Raw genomic sequence first — 12229 nt, 5'->3', positions numbered from 1 at the left:
ACCTCCCACCCTAGCTTCTCTGTCCTTCCTAATGATAGCGTAGTTAGGAGGCAGGGCTCTGGCCAGGTCAGGCCCGAGCAACTGTTAAGCCATGTCTCCGTTAGGAATATGTTTTAAGTCCGATAGGAGATCAAAAATATCTGCCTGATGTTTGGGGAGGGAGCGACAATTAATCTTAAAAAAGGAAAAGTTATTAAAAAGGGTTGGCTTCAGTGTCATAGCATGTTGCACATGCTGGTGGACTGTAGTGTCAGGCTTAATAGCCTTACCTGGTTAATCAAGGTAGGTGTTAAATGTGAAATTGCAGCCCGGACAGGCGGGGAGTTATCCTCTACCTCGAGGCAGACACACGTAAGACGGGAGTTAGAGCAAAGATTAAGTAACTGGATGGAGGAGAACTTTAAGCTAGCGCTATTGCAAAAGGCAGGGGTTTGGGCCGGGTCCCGGCCTGGGGAGGACGGGCGCAGATGGGCTTGCCTTTGGCGCATTATGTAGTGCTTTTGACCGCATGTTTTTTTCACTGAATGTATGTTTTTTTTGTTTCCAGTTAAATATAGCACAAACACAACCCAAGGTATTGGAACACTTTACATGAGCACCAGTTACATTATGCAAAGATACATTCAATTTTTGGTAAGTGATTTACCCAGAATCACAGGATGTTGAGCCGACGCAGTGACTCAAACCTGTTTCCCCAGTTTCAATGTCAGCAGCTCTGACAAGCGCCGTCAAGAGGGCAGGGAAAGAGACTGAACAAGGGCTCTCACAGACAGGGAGCTATATGTTTAGCAGCTCCATGACAGTGGGGGCAATGCCGGCTCCTGCAGGAGGTGGGGAGGCGGCAGGGAAAAGAGGAGAAAGAGGCAAAATGAAGGTGAGAAACGAGAAGAAAGAGGCAAAATAATGGTCAGAAGGGAGCAGAAAGAAGCAGAATAAAGGTCAGTAATGAAAAGAAATAGGCAATCTAAAGGTCAGCAACGAGCAGAGAGAGGCAAACTATAGGTCAGCACGGAGCAGAAAAAGGAAAAATAAAGATCAGAAACGAGCAGAAAAAGGCAAAATAAAGGTCAGAAATGGGCAGAAAGAGGCAAAATAGAGATCAGTAAGGAGCAGGAAGAGGTCAAATAACATAAAGGTCTTTGATGCGTAAAACGTGGCGAAATAGAGATCAGAACGAGAACGAGAAGGATGAGGCATTCATACATGCACGTGCCCACTCACAGACCCATGCAAATATTCATGCACACACTCACAGATCCAGTCAGACTCTCCTGCAACCGTTGACAGACATACTCAGACACTCATGCACCCACTCAAAGACTCACTCAGAGACTCACGCACACAGTCACACACCCACTCAGAGACTCACACACCCAATAATAACATACCCACCAAAAGACTCATGCACTCACTCACAGTCCCATTCAGACACTCAAGCACTGACTCATAGACCCACTCAGACACTCAAGTACCAACTCACAGATCCACACATGCACTCCCACACCAACTTACACAGCCATGTACACTCCCATACAGTCACTCACACACTCACTCACCGACCCAAAACAGCCACTCACACACCCACAAACCCACTCAGAGACCCATACAGACACTCACACATCCACTCAGCTACCAATACAGCAACTCATACACCCATTCTCAAAGGTTACGGGTTACTGTTAGGAAATAACAATTTTAAAAAACGTTGAAATTCTCTGAAAAACCAAATGTCACAGGGACAGTTTAGTTAGGAAATATAATTTTTTTTAAAAGTAGAAATTCACTATAAAAACAACAGGGATGTTCTAGTTTGGAGATAGAATTTAAAAATCTTTAAAATTCACTGAAAAAAAATCAAAGGTTACAGGACTCGGATTTCACATGTACGAAACCATTGAAATTCAGCAGTTATAATTACCTGGGCTAACTATAACTTACACCCCCGCAATGCATTGCTTATGACTTCACATATTACTTCACCTGCGACATGGTCAGTGACATCACTGATGACATCACTTTTGACATCTCAAATGACATCACTGATTTCACCCCTAGTGACAAGACTGAGTACAAAAATTTTAGACCTAGGGTTATAATAAGGGGCAGGATTATGTTATGGAACAATAGAATTAAATACACATTAATTAAATAAATGGGGTTCATGTCACTATAAATCTAACTTTAATTACATAGTGACATTTTTGTACTGAGATTTCAAAGAAGTGACCATCAAGATAGTAACGTCTCTTTCCTACAGATGTTTTAAATCTGCTATAAGAAGGATGACTGGTGTTTATACCTGGAAGTTTTAGCACTTCAGAGTCTCTCCGTGATGCACCCAAGCTGCTGCAAAGTGCTTAATATCTGCTATTATGCCTCTTGAATTTAAAAACAAATGATTGTTTTCTGTAATAATAAATGTGTACAATGCACATTTTACACTGCTACAGTCTGTGGTTCCATCCATGCCTATCCAGGTTCCATGTGAAATCTAAGAATAATTGTTGCTATGTATATTTTCATATCTGAGATTTAATGCTGGTATATAGTCACTTTATGTCATAAGATTACACTTTTATTTAAACAATGAAAAGCAGTGATAGTCATAATTTACTTGACACTTTACACTGTACATCAAAGAAATTGTCTTAAGAATCTAATTTTTCAAAAAAAACATTAACAAAATCTGCTTGCTAACTCCCCATTATCCCAGGTAATCTGACTTGGAATAGTTTGCATCGTTCCAATGATTTCCTTCCAATGACCTTGTGTATCCCACCTTATTCTCATCTGTTGCATCATACGCTGATGTATACTTCTTCATTGCTGGTAGCGCCAAGACCTGGAACCGGCGTCGGAACTCGACAATCCCCATTCGATGGCTGTATCCTGTGGTAAGATTAATGGTAAAAACAGTCTTACATATCATTTCATTCGCCTAAATAAGCACTAAAAAAGCGAGAGCAATTGTTATTTCTATAAACGTTAACTACTTAAATACCCTCGGTGGTTATGTTCGCGCTATATAAAACTTTCAAAATAAATAAATAAATAAATGCTACTAAACAAAAGACAATTGTGGGTTGGCTAGAAAACCAAAAAACATCCATATTATTTCTACAGGAAACTCGGATAGCATAAGGCCAAGCTCTTTAATTGGGCACCGTTTCAACTTCTGCAGTCCGCCTCTGTCTCAACAGAGCTCAAAGGAATGGTAGGTATTTCCAGCAAGATATTTTCTATTGATGTAGTTAGAACACTAGCTGACAACCCTGAAGCTGAATGAATGGGGAAATTCTTCTGAGTCACTCATTACTAGACTAGGTGGTAATAAGGTTAGTCGACCCTTCGAGAGAACAAGGCTAGATGTAGGTAGGAAAGATTTACCGATTTTAAATTACCGAATTTTACTGATTCGGTAATTTAAAATCGGTAAATCTATGGGTCCGACATGTAGGTATTCCAGATGTGTGAAGCCTATAGGAATGAATGGGCATTACCGATTCGGTATTTACCGAATCGGTAAATACCGATTCACACAAGGGTGCAGGGGGTGTCACTTTGACACCCTCTGGCACCCCCAAAACAGGCACGGGTGCCATGTGGCAGGCATACCTGCCCTAAGGGCAGGTCTGCCTGTCACATGGCATAGGTGTGCATGCACACATGTGCATGCACACCGGAATCGGTATTTTACCATCAAATTGGATTTGATGGTAAAATACCGATTCGTTAAGGCTCCTGGGACTCTGAAGAGTCCCACCTACATATGGGTGGCTCCGAATCGGTAAATTTACCGATTACTTATTTTACCGAATCGGTAAAATTACCGAATCGGTAATTTTACCGATTTGGTAAAATAATGCCCCCTACATACCATTCGCCTATTTACCGATCGGTAACGGCCGAAAATACCGATTTTCGGCCGTTACCGACCGACCTACATCGGGCCCAAAATCCTTACCAAAAACAATACGATTTTTTATGCCTGTTTTCAGTCTCCATTTCCATCCCAAATGTTAGGCCCCAGAAGAAGTAGATGGTTGTCCATCTGAGTGGTAACACTAAATAGGGGTAGGTAGTGCTAATAACACTTGCACACCTCAGTATACTGTCTTGCCACTTCATCCCACAGTACATTAACTATAACTTGCCACTGTACCATGCACTACGTTCTGCAAAATGATATATTTTCAGATGTCATAAGTGTTTTAATTAATGCAATGATTTCACATGCCATAACTAAAGTTATTTCCAATGGTACAGCTAGTGCACTGAGAAGGGGCGAGCCATAGTTAATGTGTGGGAAGTGAGGTGATAAGACTGTGCATGGAGGTGGGCGAGTGATATTATTTTAAAGGTGGTGCGTAACTATAAATGTGAATTATATGTATAACATGGTATTTCGAAAGTGGTGTGTAAATGCTAAATTTAACACATAATTATAACATTTGAATTTGTTATGTTTGTGTGGATTAGGTTGGTTTTGTCACAAATTGTGTAATTGGTGTGTAAACCTTAACTTTAAGAGATAACTATAACTTCTAAATTTCTAATCTTTGTGTAAATTAAGCTGGCTTTGTATACCAAACATAAATAATGTTTCCCTAACTATAACTTACCTTTAACCTTTGCTTTTTGTGTGAATTGGGGCCAGATGTACGACCTACCAAATAGCGACTTGCAAATTGCGTGGCTTTTGCGACTCACAATTTGCAACTCGCTATTTTGCATATACAACAGTGTCTTGGACATTGATTGCGATTCCCAATGGAGTTGCAAAATATGAGGCTCAAGAATATTAATGAGCCACTTGCATTTTACGACCCCATTTGGATTGACTGGCCCTCCCAGTGATGGTGGCCTGCTGGGCTCAGCAGACCACCATGTCTGGCCCTGCTTTTAAATAAAGCAGCTTTTTTTAAATGCATCACGTTTTCCTTAAAGAACAACAGGATGCATTTAAAAAATAAAATGAAACGTTTTGGTTTCATTTTTTAAGGGCAGGCAGTGGTCCCTGGGACCACTGCCTGCTCTTAAAAAATCATTTTGCATGCATTTGCAGAGGGGAATGGGTCCCCCTAGGACCCTTTCCCATTTGCGAATGCATTACCACCTACTTGAAGTAGGTGGTAATTTGCAAGTGTTTTGCAACCGCGATTGCAAAACATTTGTAAATGGCCATGGAGTCGCTATTTGGAAGGAATGGCCCTTCCAAATACAGAGTCGCAAAACAGTATTTTGCAAGTCGCAATTTATTTGCAACTCGCAAAATACTATTTGTACATTCGCCCATGGTTTTTAGCGTGCGCAAATGGGTCTAAGACCCGTTTGCGCGCGCTAAAAACCATTGTACATCTAGCCCTCCATATATTTCACAGTGGCTACAGCCACAGTGTAGTTGTAGTGAGTCAGAGTTTCCATAGGAAGAGCGTTTTTTCTTACGCTATCAACTTTGGCGCTGTTTGACAAATCTTCACAGGCGTTAACCAAAAAAGAGTTAATCCACCTCAGCCCCTGCCTGGAAAGGTTTGGGATGATTTGGCAGTGGGGGTCAATAAAAAGGTGAGTACCAAAACACATTTTTTCCCTTTGGAATTTCCACAGGAAAAATTAAGCAATGATATAGAGAAACGCAGAACAGGATTATACCTTTTGTGGGGCCTTCTTGGACCCACTTTGGTTCTTCTTTTTAGTTTTATATTTTACACGTTTTAGCAGACACCATTTTATCAATGTTGTTTTTACATGTTTAGCTTGCACAAAATTATTCTGAGAAGACGCTGCATATTTTGCTTGTTTCAGAAAGCCTTTCTCGTTCTGTAATCCGTACACTCCGTTCAAGGCCCGGAACATAGAAGAAGATATCCTAGTGCGTACTTTGCCTGTTTGGAGACAGCTTCTAACATCTACACATATTATTGCATCAGATCTGTACCTCTAACACAGTGTGGTTTATATTATATACACAGTACACTGCCCTTTTATGGGTCATAAGAGCACTACAGTTATGACTTTCCTGAAATGATTCTAGTCCGCGGACCCCATCCCCCAGGGCTTGGCCACATTTTCGTGGGTGCCCTGGTCTCAACCAAGGCACTCAGTGTGCATGTTGGGGACCACAGTGGGAGCCTCAGGTCCCCATCGTCCCAGCCGGCTACCCAATGGTAGCTTGGCACAAAGCAGTCAGGCTTAACTTAGAGGCAATGAATACAGTATTTATGCAACACTTCAAATAGTAATAAAGTGAAAACACAAGAGAAATCCCACACTAATTTAGAAACATAGAGTAAAAATGGACAAATGAGATGCCACCAAAATGATAATAATCTAATCATTAGAACCCGAGCTACGCAATTTTAAAGATTTAGGTGAAAATAGTGCCAAGAAGCAGAAAGGGCCAACTGTTGTTATCTTGTCACGCCACAGTTCAGGCCGGCTGGGATGGAGTGAAGGCTGACTACAAGGACCACATTAGGCCCATTGAACAAAATACCTTAAATCCTGATTGCAGAGCGCTGTGAAATTCTGCATCAAGGATATGTTACTTTGCCAAGGTGATGGAAGGTCTTGGTGTGAAGATGCATCACACAGTGATGGTTCTAGGAAGCTGCAAGGCTGCAATACGAGGTCCTGCATTGTCGGTGAGGATGCTGTTGAAAGGGGCTTGGGATGTGAAGTCCTGTATTAAAGATTCGTCGTGCAACTGCTGGTTCCAAATAAGTTGCAGAGCTTGCAATGCGGAGTCCTCCGTCGTTGAGGGTGCCTTCGATGAGGGCCTTGTGATCCGAAGGTATGCTTTGAGGATGCATCACACACCAGTTCTGTGGAGGCTGTGGCCTGCGATATGAAATCCTGCATTGTGGATTGAGCAGTTCTGATGCAGAGTTTTTGTGAGGTGATGTGTCACTGTACAGTTCCGCAGAGCACCTTCAGGCCAACTTCCAAGGGTTCAGGACTGGTGTGGTACCATGTGGGAGAGCAGGACTCACAGATGGCAGAGTGCTTGTGATGGGTACAAGTTTTATTTTTAAAGTGTAAGAGATCTTGCTCAGATAAAATTCTCAGGGCAGATTCATTCCTTAGTTACTACATATTTAACCTGGGGTGCATGCGTTGTAAAGCTTCCAATGTATTCACAGGCATACAGCAAAGGCACCTCTATCACACCTGCAGAATTCTCTTTCTCCCTGCAGCCTACATGAAGAAGAAAGGTCCCAGCTGCTAAGGCAAATTATTTCCCTGTGGTGCACCAGGAGTGGATAACTACTTGCACTCCTCTCAAACTGTTAGACACTCCGACCTCTCCAAAATGTCCAACTGGAGGCTGCATTTTAATTGCAGAGGCAGAGACTGTCTAGGAGTAGGGAAAGAGAAGCTGGTACTTTTTGTTAAAAGGCTTATTCCAGTATACATGTGTGAGCAAGGCCTATTATAGCAATTTTGGCAGAAAAGAATTGTGATCACTGAGTACATTTTTATCAACATTTGATAGAAATGTTGATTTTGCATCGCAGCCAACTAAATTAAACCTATAATAACAGATACAACCTCACTGAAAGAGAAATAGCCCTCAGCAGTGTATACATGTAAACACTGAAAAAAACATGTGCACAACTACAAACTAAATGCCATTCAAAGAAAGGGAAAGGAGAGTGAAAGTCATTTTTATTTCTTCCCGAAGTGGCCAATACAATTTGACTTTGTTATACAAGGTAGCAGCAGGAAAGAATGGCCTAACATTATTCTGTTTGAGTTTTTTTGTTTAGGGATGTCACTAAAATATTGTTTCTTCTTCGTTTTGCTTTTTTCAGTTTTGTGGTCTTTGGTCTGCAGGGTTTAGAAGTATGTTTTAGGTCTTATTTAATTATTTTATAAACTGTAGAGAAGGATGAAATATGAAAATCCTATATGATATTTTGGCTACGTCTTGGCTGATAGGTAAAATGGCTGGTTTCATAAGACTCTTTCCCAATATGCACCATCACATTTACCCCCAGACAAAGACAAAGCATGTGTGAAACCCTTCGATACATCAGCCCTCTTTTCTAGCCAGTCAGTATTGATAGTAGGCGAATTGTCAAAAACCCCAGGCTTTAAAAATTTAATGCAAGATGTAGTGGCAGGTATATATGAAAAGAGTGCTGTCACCAAGCATCTGGGATAGTCGTAAAAAGGTATATTTATATTTTTATTATTCTTTATTTCCTGCCCCCCAACTAGGTTTTGCAGCCACCTCCGCTGCTTATAACTCACATTCTTATTCTTTGTCTGTCTTATTTCTAAAGGGGTAACCATTCACTAATTCACAGATTTAATGACAGCCGGTTCACCTACACACTTCTCACGTTGATGTTATATTGTAGCAAATAGTTTTTTTCTTTTTTGTAATTTCACCTATTGCCAATCGCTGAAGTTAAAGCATTGCATTTTCACACAATCTAGTATTCGAAAGTACACAAGCTGACATAGAAATGTCCATTATGTCTGCTGTTTGAAGCGAGCTAAGGCTCCTACAGATAACATTTAATTTCAGAGAGCCATCACATCATAAAAACACACATAAATATAAAGCTTGTAAATACAGAATAAATGTTGGTGTAATTTTGTTACTTAGCCTTTCGTATGTATTTCCAGTTCACAAATATCGCTTACTCACAGCTTTAGTTCCCAACTTATTTGTAAGATAGCAGTGCAACAGGTTGTGCTACCACCTTCCTGATTAGTTTTCTCTTCTTGCAGGGATGATAGTCGGTTGGAGGCAGCAGGAATCAATCGTGTGACAAAGCAGAAATGTTAAGGCTCACTGTTAAATCCCTCGTTATCTGGCTTTCTGAGAAGCTGCCCTAGTTTCTTACTACAAGGAGTTATAGAAATTTTGTCGAACAAACCTCAGGACTGACACTTGCAGAAACCAATGGCAGTCAGCAAAACTTTGATATATTATTGAACCCAAGAAGTCCTGGAATTGTGTCACCCCACACCCACAACTCAACTCCACATTGTGCAAAAGATGTGTATGGAGGTTTCTGTAACTGGCCATGCAAGTCTCTGAATGAACAAGCACAGATATTTATTTGTGGTCTACCACATGTTTTAACTTTGTACAAATCCAATACCCTTAATCCATGCTGGGACATGTATCTTGTTAATAAGACTAGTTGTCTTAGAGGAGCTTAAACTTTGAAGAAGTACTTAACATGTGCACAGGTGTTTGCATGAAGAAAATAAATATGTTACTTACAAACAACCAGTTTCATTGAGGTCACATAGGTAATGTCATACTTTTTACATATCCAAGTTTCCATGTTTTCTGTTATTAGGAAGTGTTTCTGAATAAAATTGCGTTCATATGTGTTAGTAACAGAAAATTGATTGAGATAGAATTCAATTGATACCACAACTAATCAGCAGGATTCATTTTGTTTCTGTACATTACCCAAGCAGAATTTTATATAATAATGTGCTACTGCAAGCGATAGTCGCCCCCTAGGAAGCGTTTGGCCGCGAACTACGGACTACGGATTGTTGAGCGTGCACGCGAGCGTTGGCGAGGACGCGGAGCGGTGGGCGGAGTGGAGCAGAGCGGAGTGTGGAAGGTGGAGCTGAGGCGGCTGCAGGCTGGAAGCTAGAAGCTGTGGCCGTGGCGTTGAGGGCATGAGAGGCAGTGAAAGTGGCGTAGGCAGGGGTCACTGCGGGGACGAGGAAGCTGACCGAGAGAGTGGTAGTTGAACAGCCGAGGTCTGGTTGCTACTGTTCTGTGAGCCAAGGTGAGTCCCCGAGTCGATCTTAGGACCGCGGATTCCCGGTGCAGTTGCGCTGCGCTGCGCCTGGTTCAACAACAGTCGGCATCGAGTCGGCCTTGAGTCGGCATTGAGCTAGACCTCACCCCTCTACTCGGTGCATTGTGTTCCCAGCCATCCCTGATCCTTGATCCTTGTTCTACCCCCGCCTGTCCCCGAATTGTTTTCGGCCGGGCTTGGTTTCTCACCCAGCCTACAGGCCCGGTGCAATGCCATCTACCTGGGCTGCTATTCGGCGCCTCTCCCTGCTGTGCCAGCCTCAGTCTCAGTTGCCCCTTGTCTTTGCACTGCTACCTTCTACACCGCTCCCTCCTGCCGGCCAGCTGCTTTAGGGTGCTCGCTATTCCGGTCCTGTCAGCCCTAGTTCTGCTCCCCCCGCCCGCACCAACTCCCCCAATCCATTGCCATCACTGCCGCCCTACTGCCCTACTGCCCAGATGGGAACTGGCCCGTGGCGGCTCACTTAGCACCCCTCCCTATGCTGCGCCCCCACCTGGTTTTGGCTTGGTCCGCTAGCAGTGGACTCTGCACTTCGGACTGGGGGCCCTGGAGCCAAGCCTAGGTCTCAGCCCTCTGGAGTGGCCTTAGGACTGGTGGATAGGTGGCTGCGGGCAGTGAAGGGGTTGTGTCGGGGCCCAGAAAGCTGGGGGGTGCCTGTGCGCCATCGCCATCGCCAACTGATCTTGCTGCCCAGGATAAGACAAGATCCAGCAGTCCTGGATTCAGGACCAGGCTGGTTCTTCACAATTCCCCCTGACCCTTGGAACCACATCCTGGTACGGTTGGCAAACAAGAGACCGGACATCAGAAGGCCCACCTGAAATAGTCTTTCAACTCACAGGCCTTGAACAGCCACACACAACAACGGAAGTAATGAGATCCGGGAAAATAAGAAAAGCACCTTCCGCTCTAAAATGAAAGAAATCAAAACGGCAGGCTACAGACGTGGAGTGTGCCCCAGCCAACCTCACGAATCCACTGACCTCTACGGTCACATTGAAGGCTCCTAACTCCCTATTAAACGGATGGCAACACAACAGCAACAGCAACATGCATCCCTCTTATGCACCATCTCAGAACGCATCAAAATCTCTCTCTCTCTTGGATTACTTTAAAAAAGCACCTGGCGGAGTCAAGCACCCTCCCTCCTCTCAAGCCTCTGAGGCAACTAAGTTTTGTGACCCTCATCAACCTACTGAGCCAAGTGTGCACTTGTTTCAACCATCTCAAATATCAACCAACAAGCCTGCTTTAATACCGGATGTCTTTATTTTTGGGTCATTAGTTGACGATCAGAACACAGCTTCGGAGTGCTTTATGAGGGCCACTCAAAATCCTTCACCAAGTCACCAACCTTCACCAAGTCAGCTTCTTCCCTCCCATGACATTTGCAAGCAAGAGGCCCGTTCTAACCAACCATCCCCTGCGAGTCTTATTTATAACTCAAGTCCCCAAGCACTGCAATCATTGCAAACAGAGAACTTTTCAACTACGTTACCACAAAATTCCCTTTTAATTTTTCCACAAATCCATGCACAAAAAGATTTAGCACCCAACCCTGACATATTTAGTCTTTGTTCACTACAGGTCTCAATCTTCCTTGAGGGGAGCTCAGATTCAACTAAGCTCCAACAACGTCCATACTCACCTCCAGCAGTAGCAACAGTTTTTTCAAAATCCCCACAAAAAACCGATCCAAATGATCAACTGTTAACGGACTTGTCCTTCTTTCTTAAAAAATCTCAAAACTCACCCAATCCTAGATTAAAAACTGAGCCACACCCCGATGCCTCCACAACAACGAATATCTGGCCTCAATTACTCCAAACTTTCTAATCGACAACCACTGCCCTAAACTATCATTCCGACAAATTGGACACGCAGGTTGATCTATTGAATACCTTGGCTTGTTTACAGCAGGGATCGATAATAAGCTGGACAAACTGAACAATCTAATAATAGGAGCGCAATCGTCCTCAAAATTAGTACATTCAGTCTGCTGCTGCTCGCCCATCATTGATTCACTCTCTCGCTTCTAGCTTCTTAACCAGTGTCATAAACGAAGTCAAGTTGTTGAAGGGAGGCCGAGCAACTGAATGTCTCGACCAGTTACCCCAAAAACCCTCAACACTCAACTCAGAATCGGTTAACTCCTCGATCCCACCCCCAATTGTGACTGTGGTGAGTGGGGAACTAAAATCTTCCTCGATACAGACTGACCACCGCGAAGACCCCCACTAAGATCAAGGACCTCCATCCTCAGTGGCATTGATTCCATCATTGGCCTTAAGCCTTCAGACAGCAAGTGGGCAAATTCATACTACCGGTAACAACGTGGCAGGGTCTTGCGTCAAACCAGCTGCTGCTGCAGCCCTCAATTCCGAAACACTTCTTGCTCCCTTGCCACCCTGTAGCAAGAGAGAGTG

General features: G+C 43.2%; 1 protein-coding gene across 1 annotated transcript in view; it reads right to left on the bottom strand.

Moving 5' to 3' along the window:
* Nucleotides 1-12229, bottom strand: part of LOC147668858 (unconventional myosin-XVIIIb-like) — a gene marked incomplete at its 3' end in the record, with an annotated part of 694293 nt that overhangs the window by 569008 nt on the left and 113056 nt on the right. Inside the window, exon 7 of the mRNA XM_086948392.1 lies at nt 2780-2889. Within this exon, the coding sequence (XP_086804518.1) occupies nt 2780-2889 (110 nt within the window). The remainder of the gene's footprint in view (nt 1-2779; nt 2890-12229) is intronic.

The sequence above is a fragment of the Lissotriton vulgaris genome, unplaced genomic scaffold, assembly GCF_964263255.1.
Source record: "Lissotriton vulgaris unplaced genomic scaffold, aLisVul1.2 SCAFFOLD_1224, whole genome shotgun sequence".
NCBI lineage: Eukaryota > Metazoa > Chordata > Amphibia > Caudata > Salamandridae > Lissotriton > Lissotriton vulgaris.
This window is presented reverse-complemented; position numbering and strand designations above follow the sequence as displayed.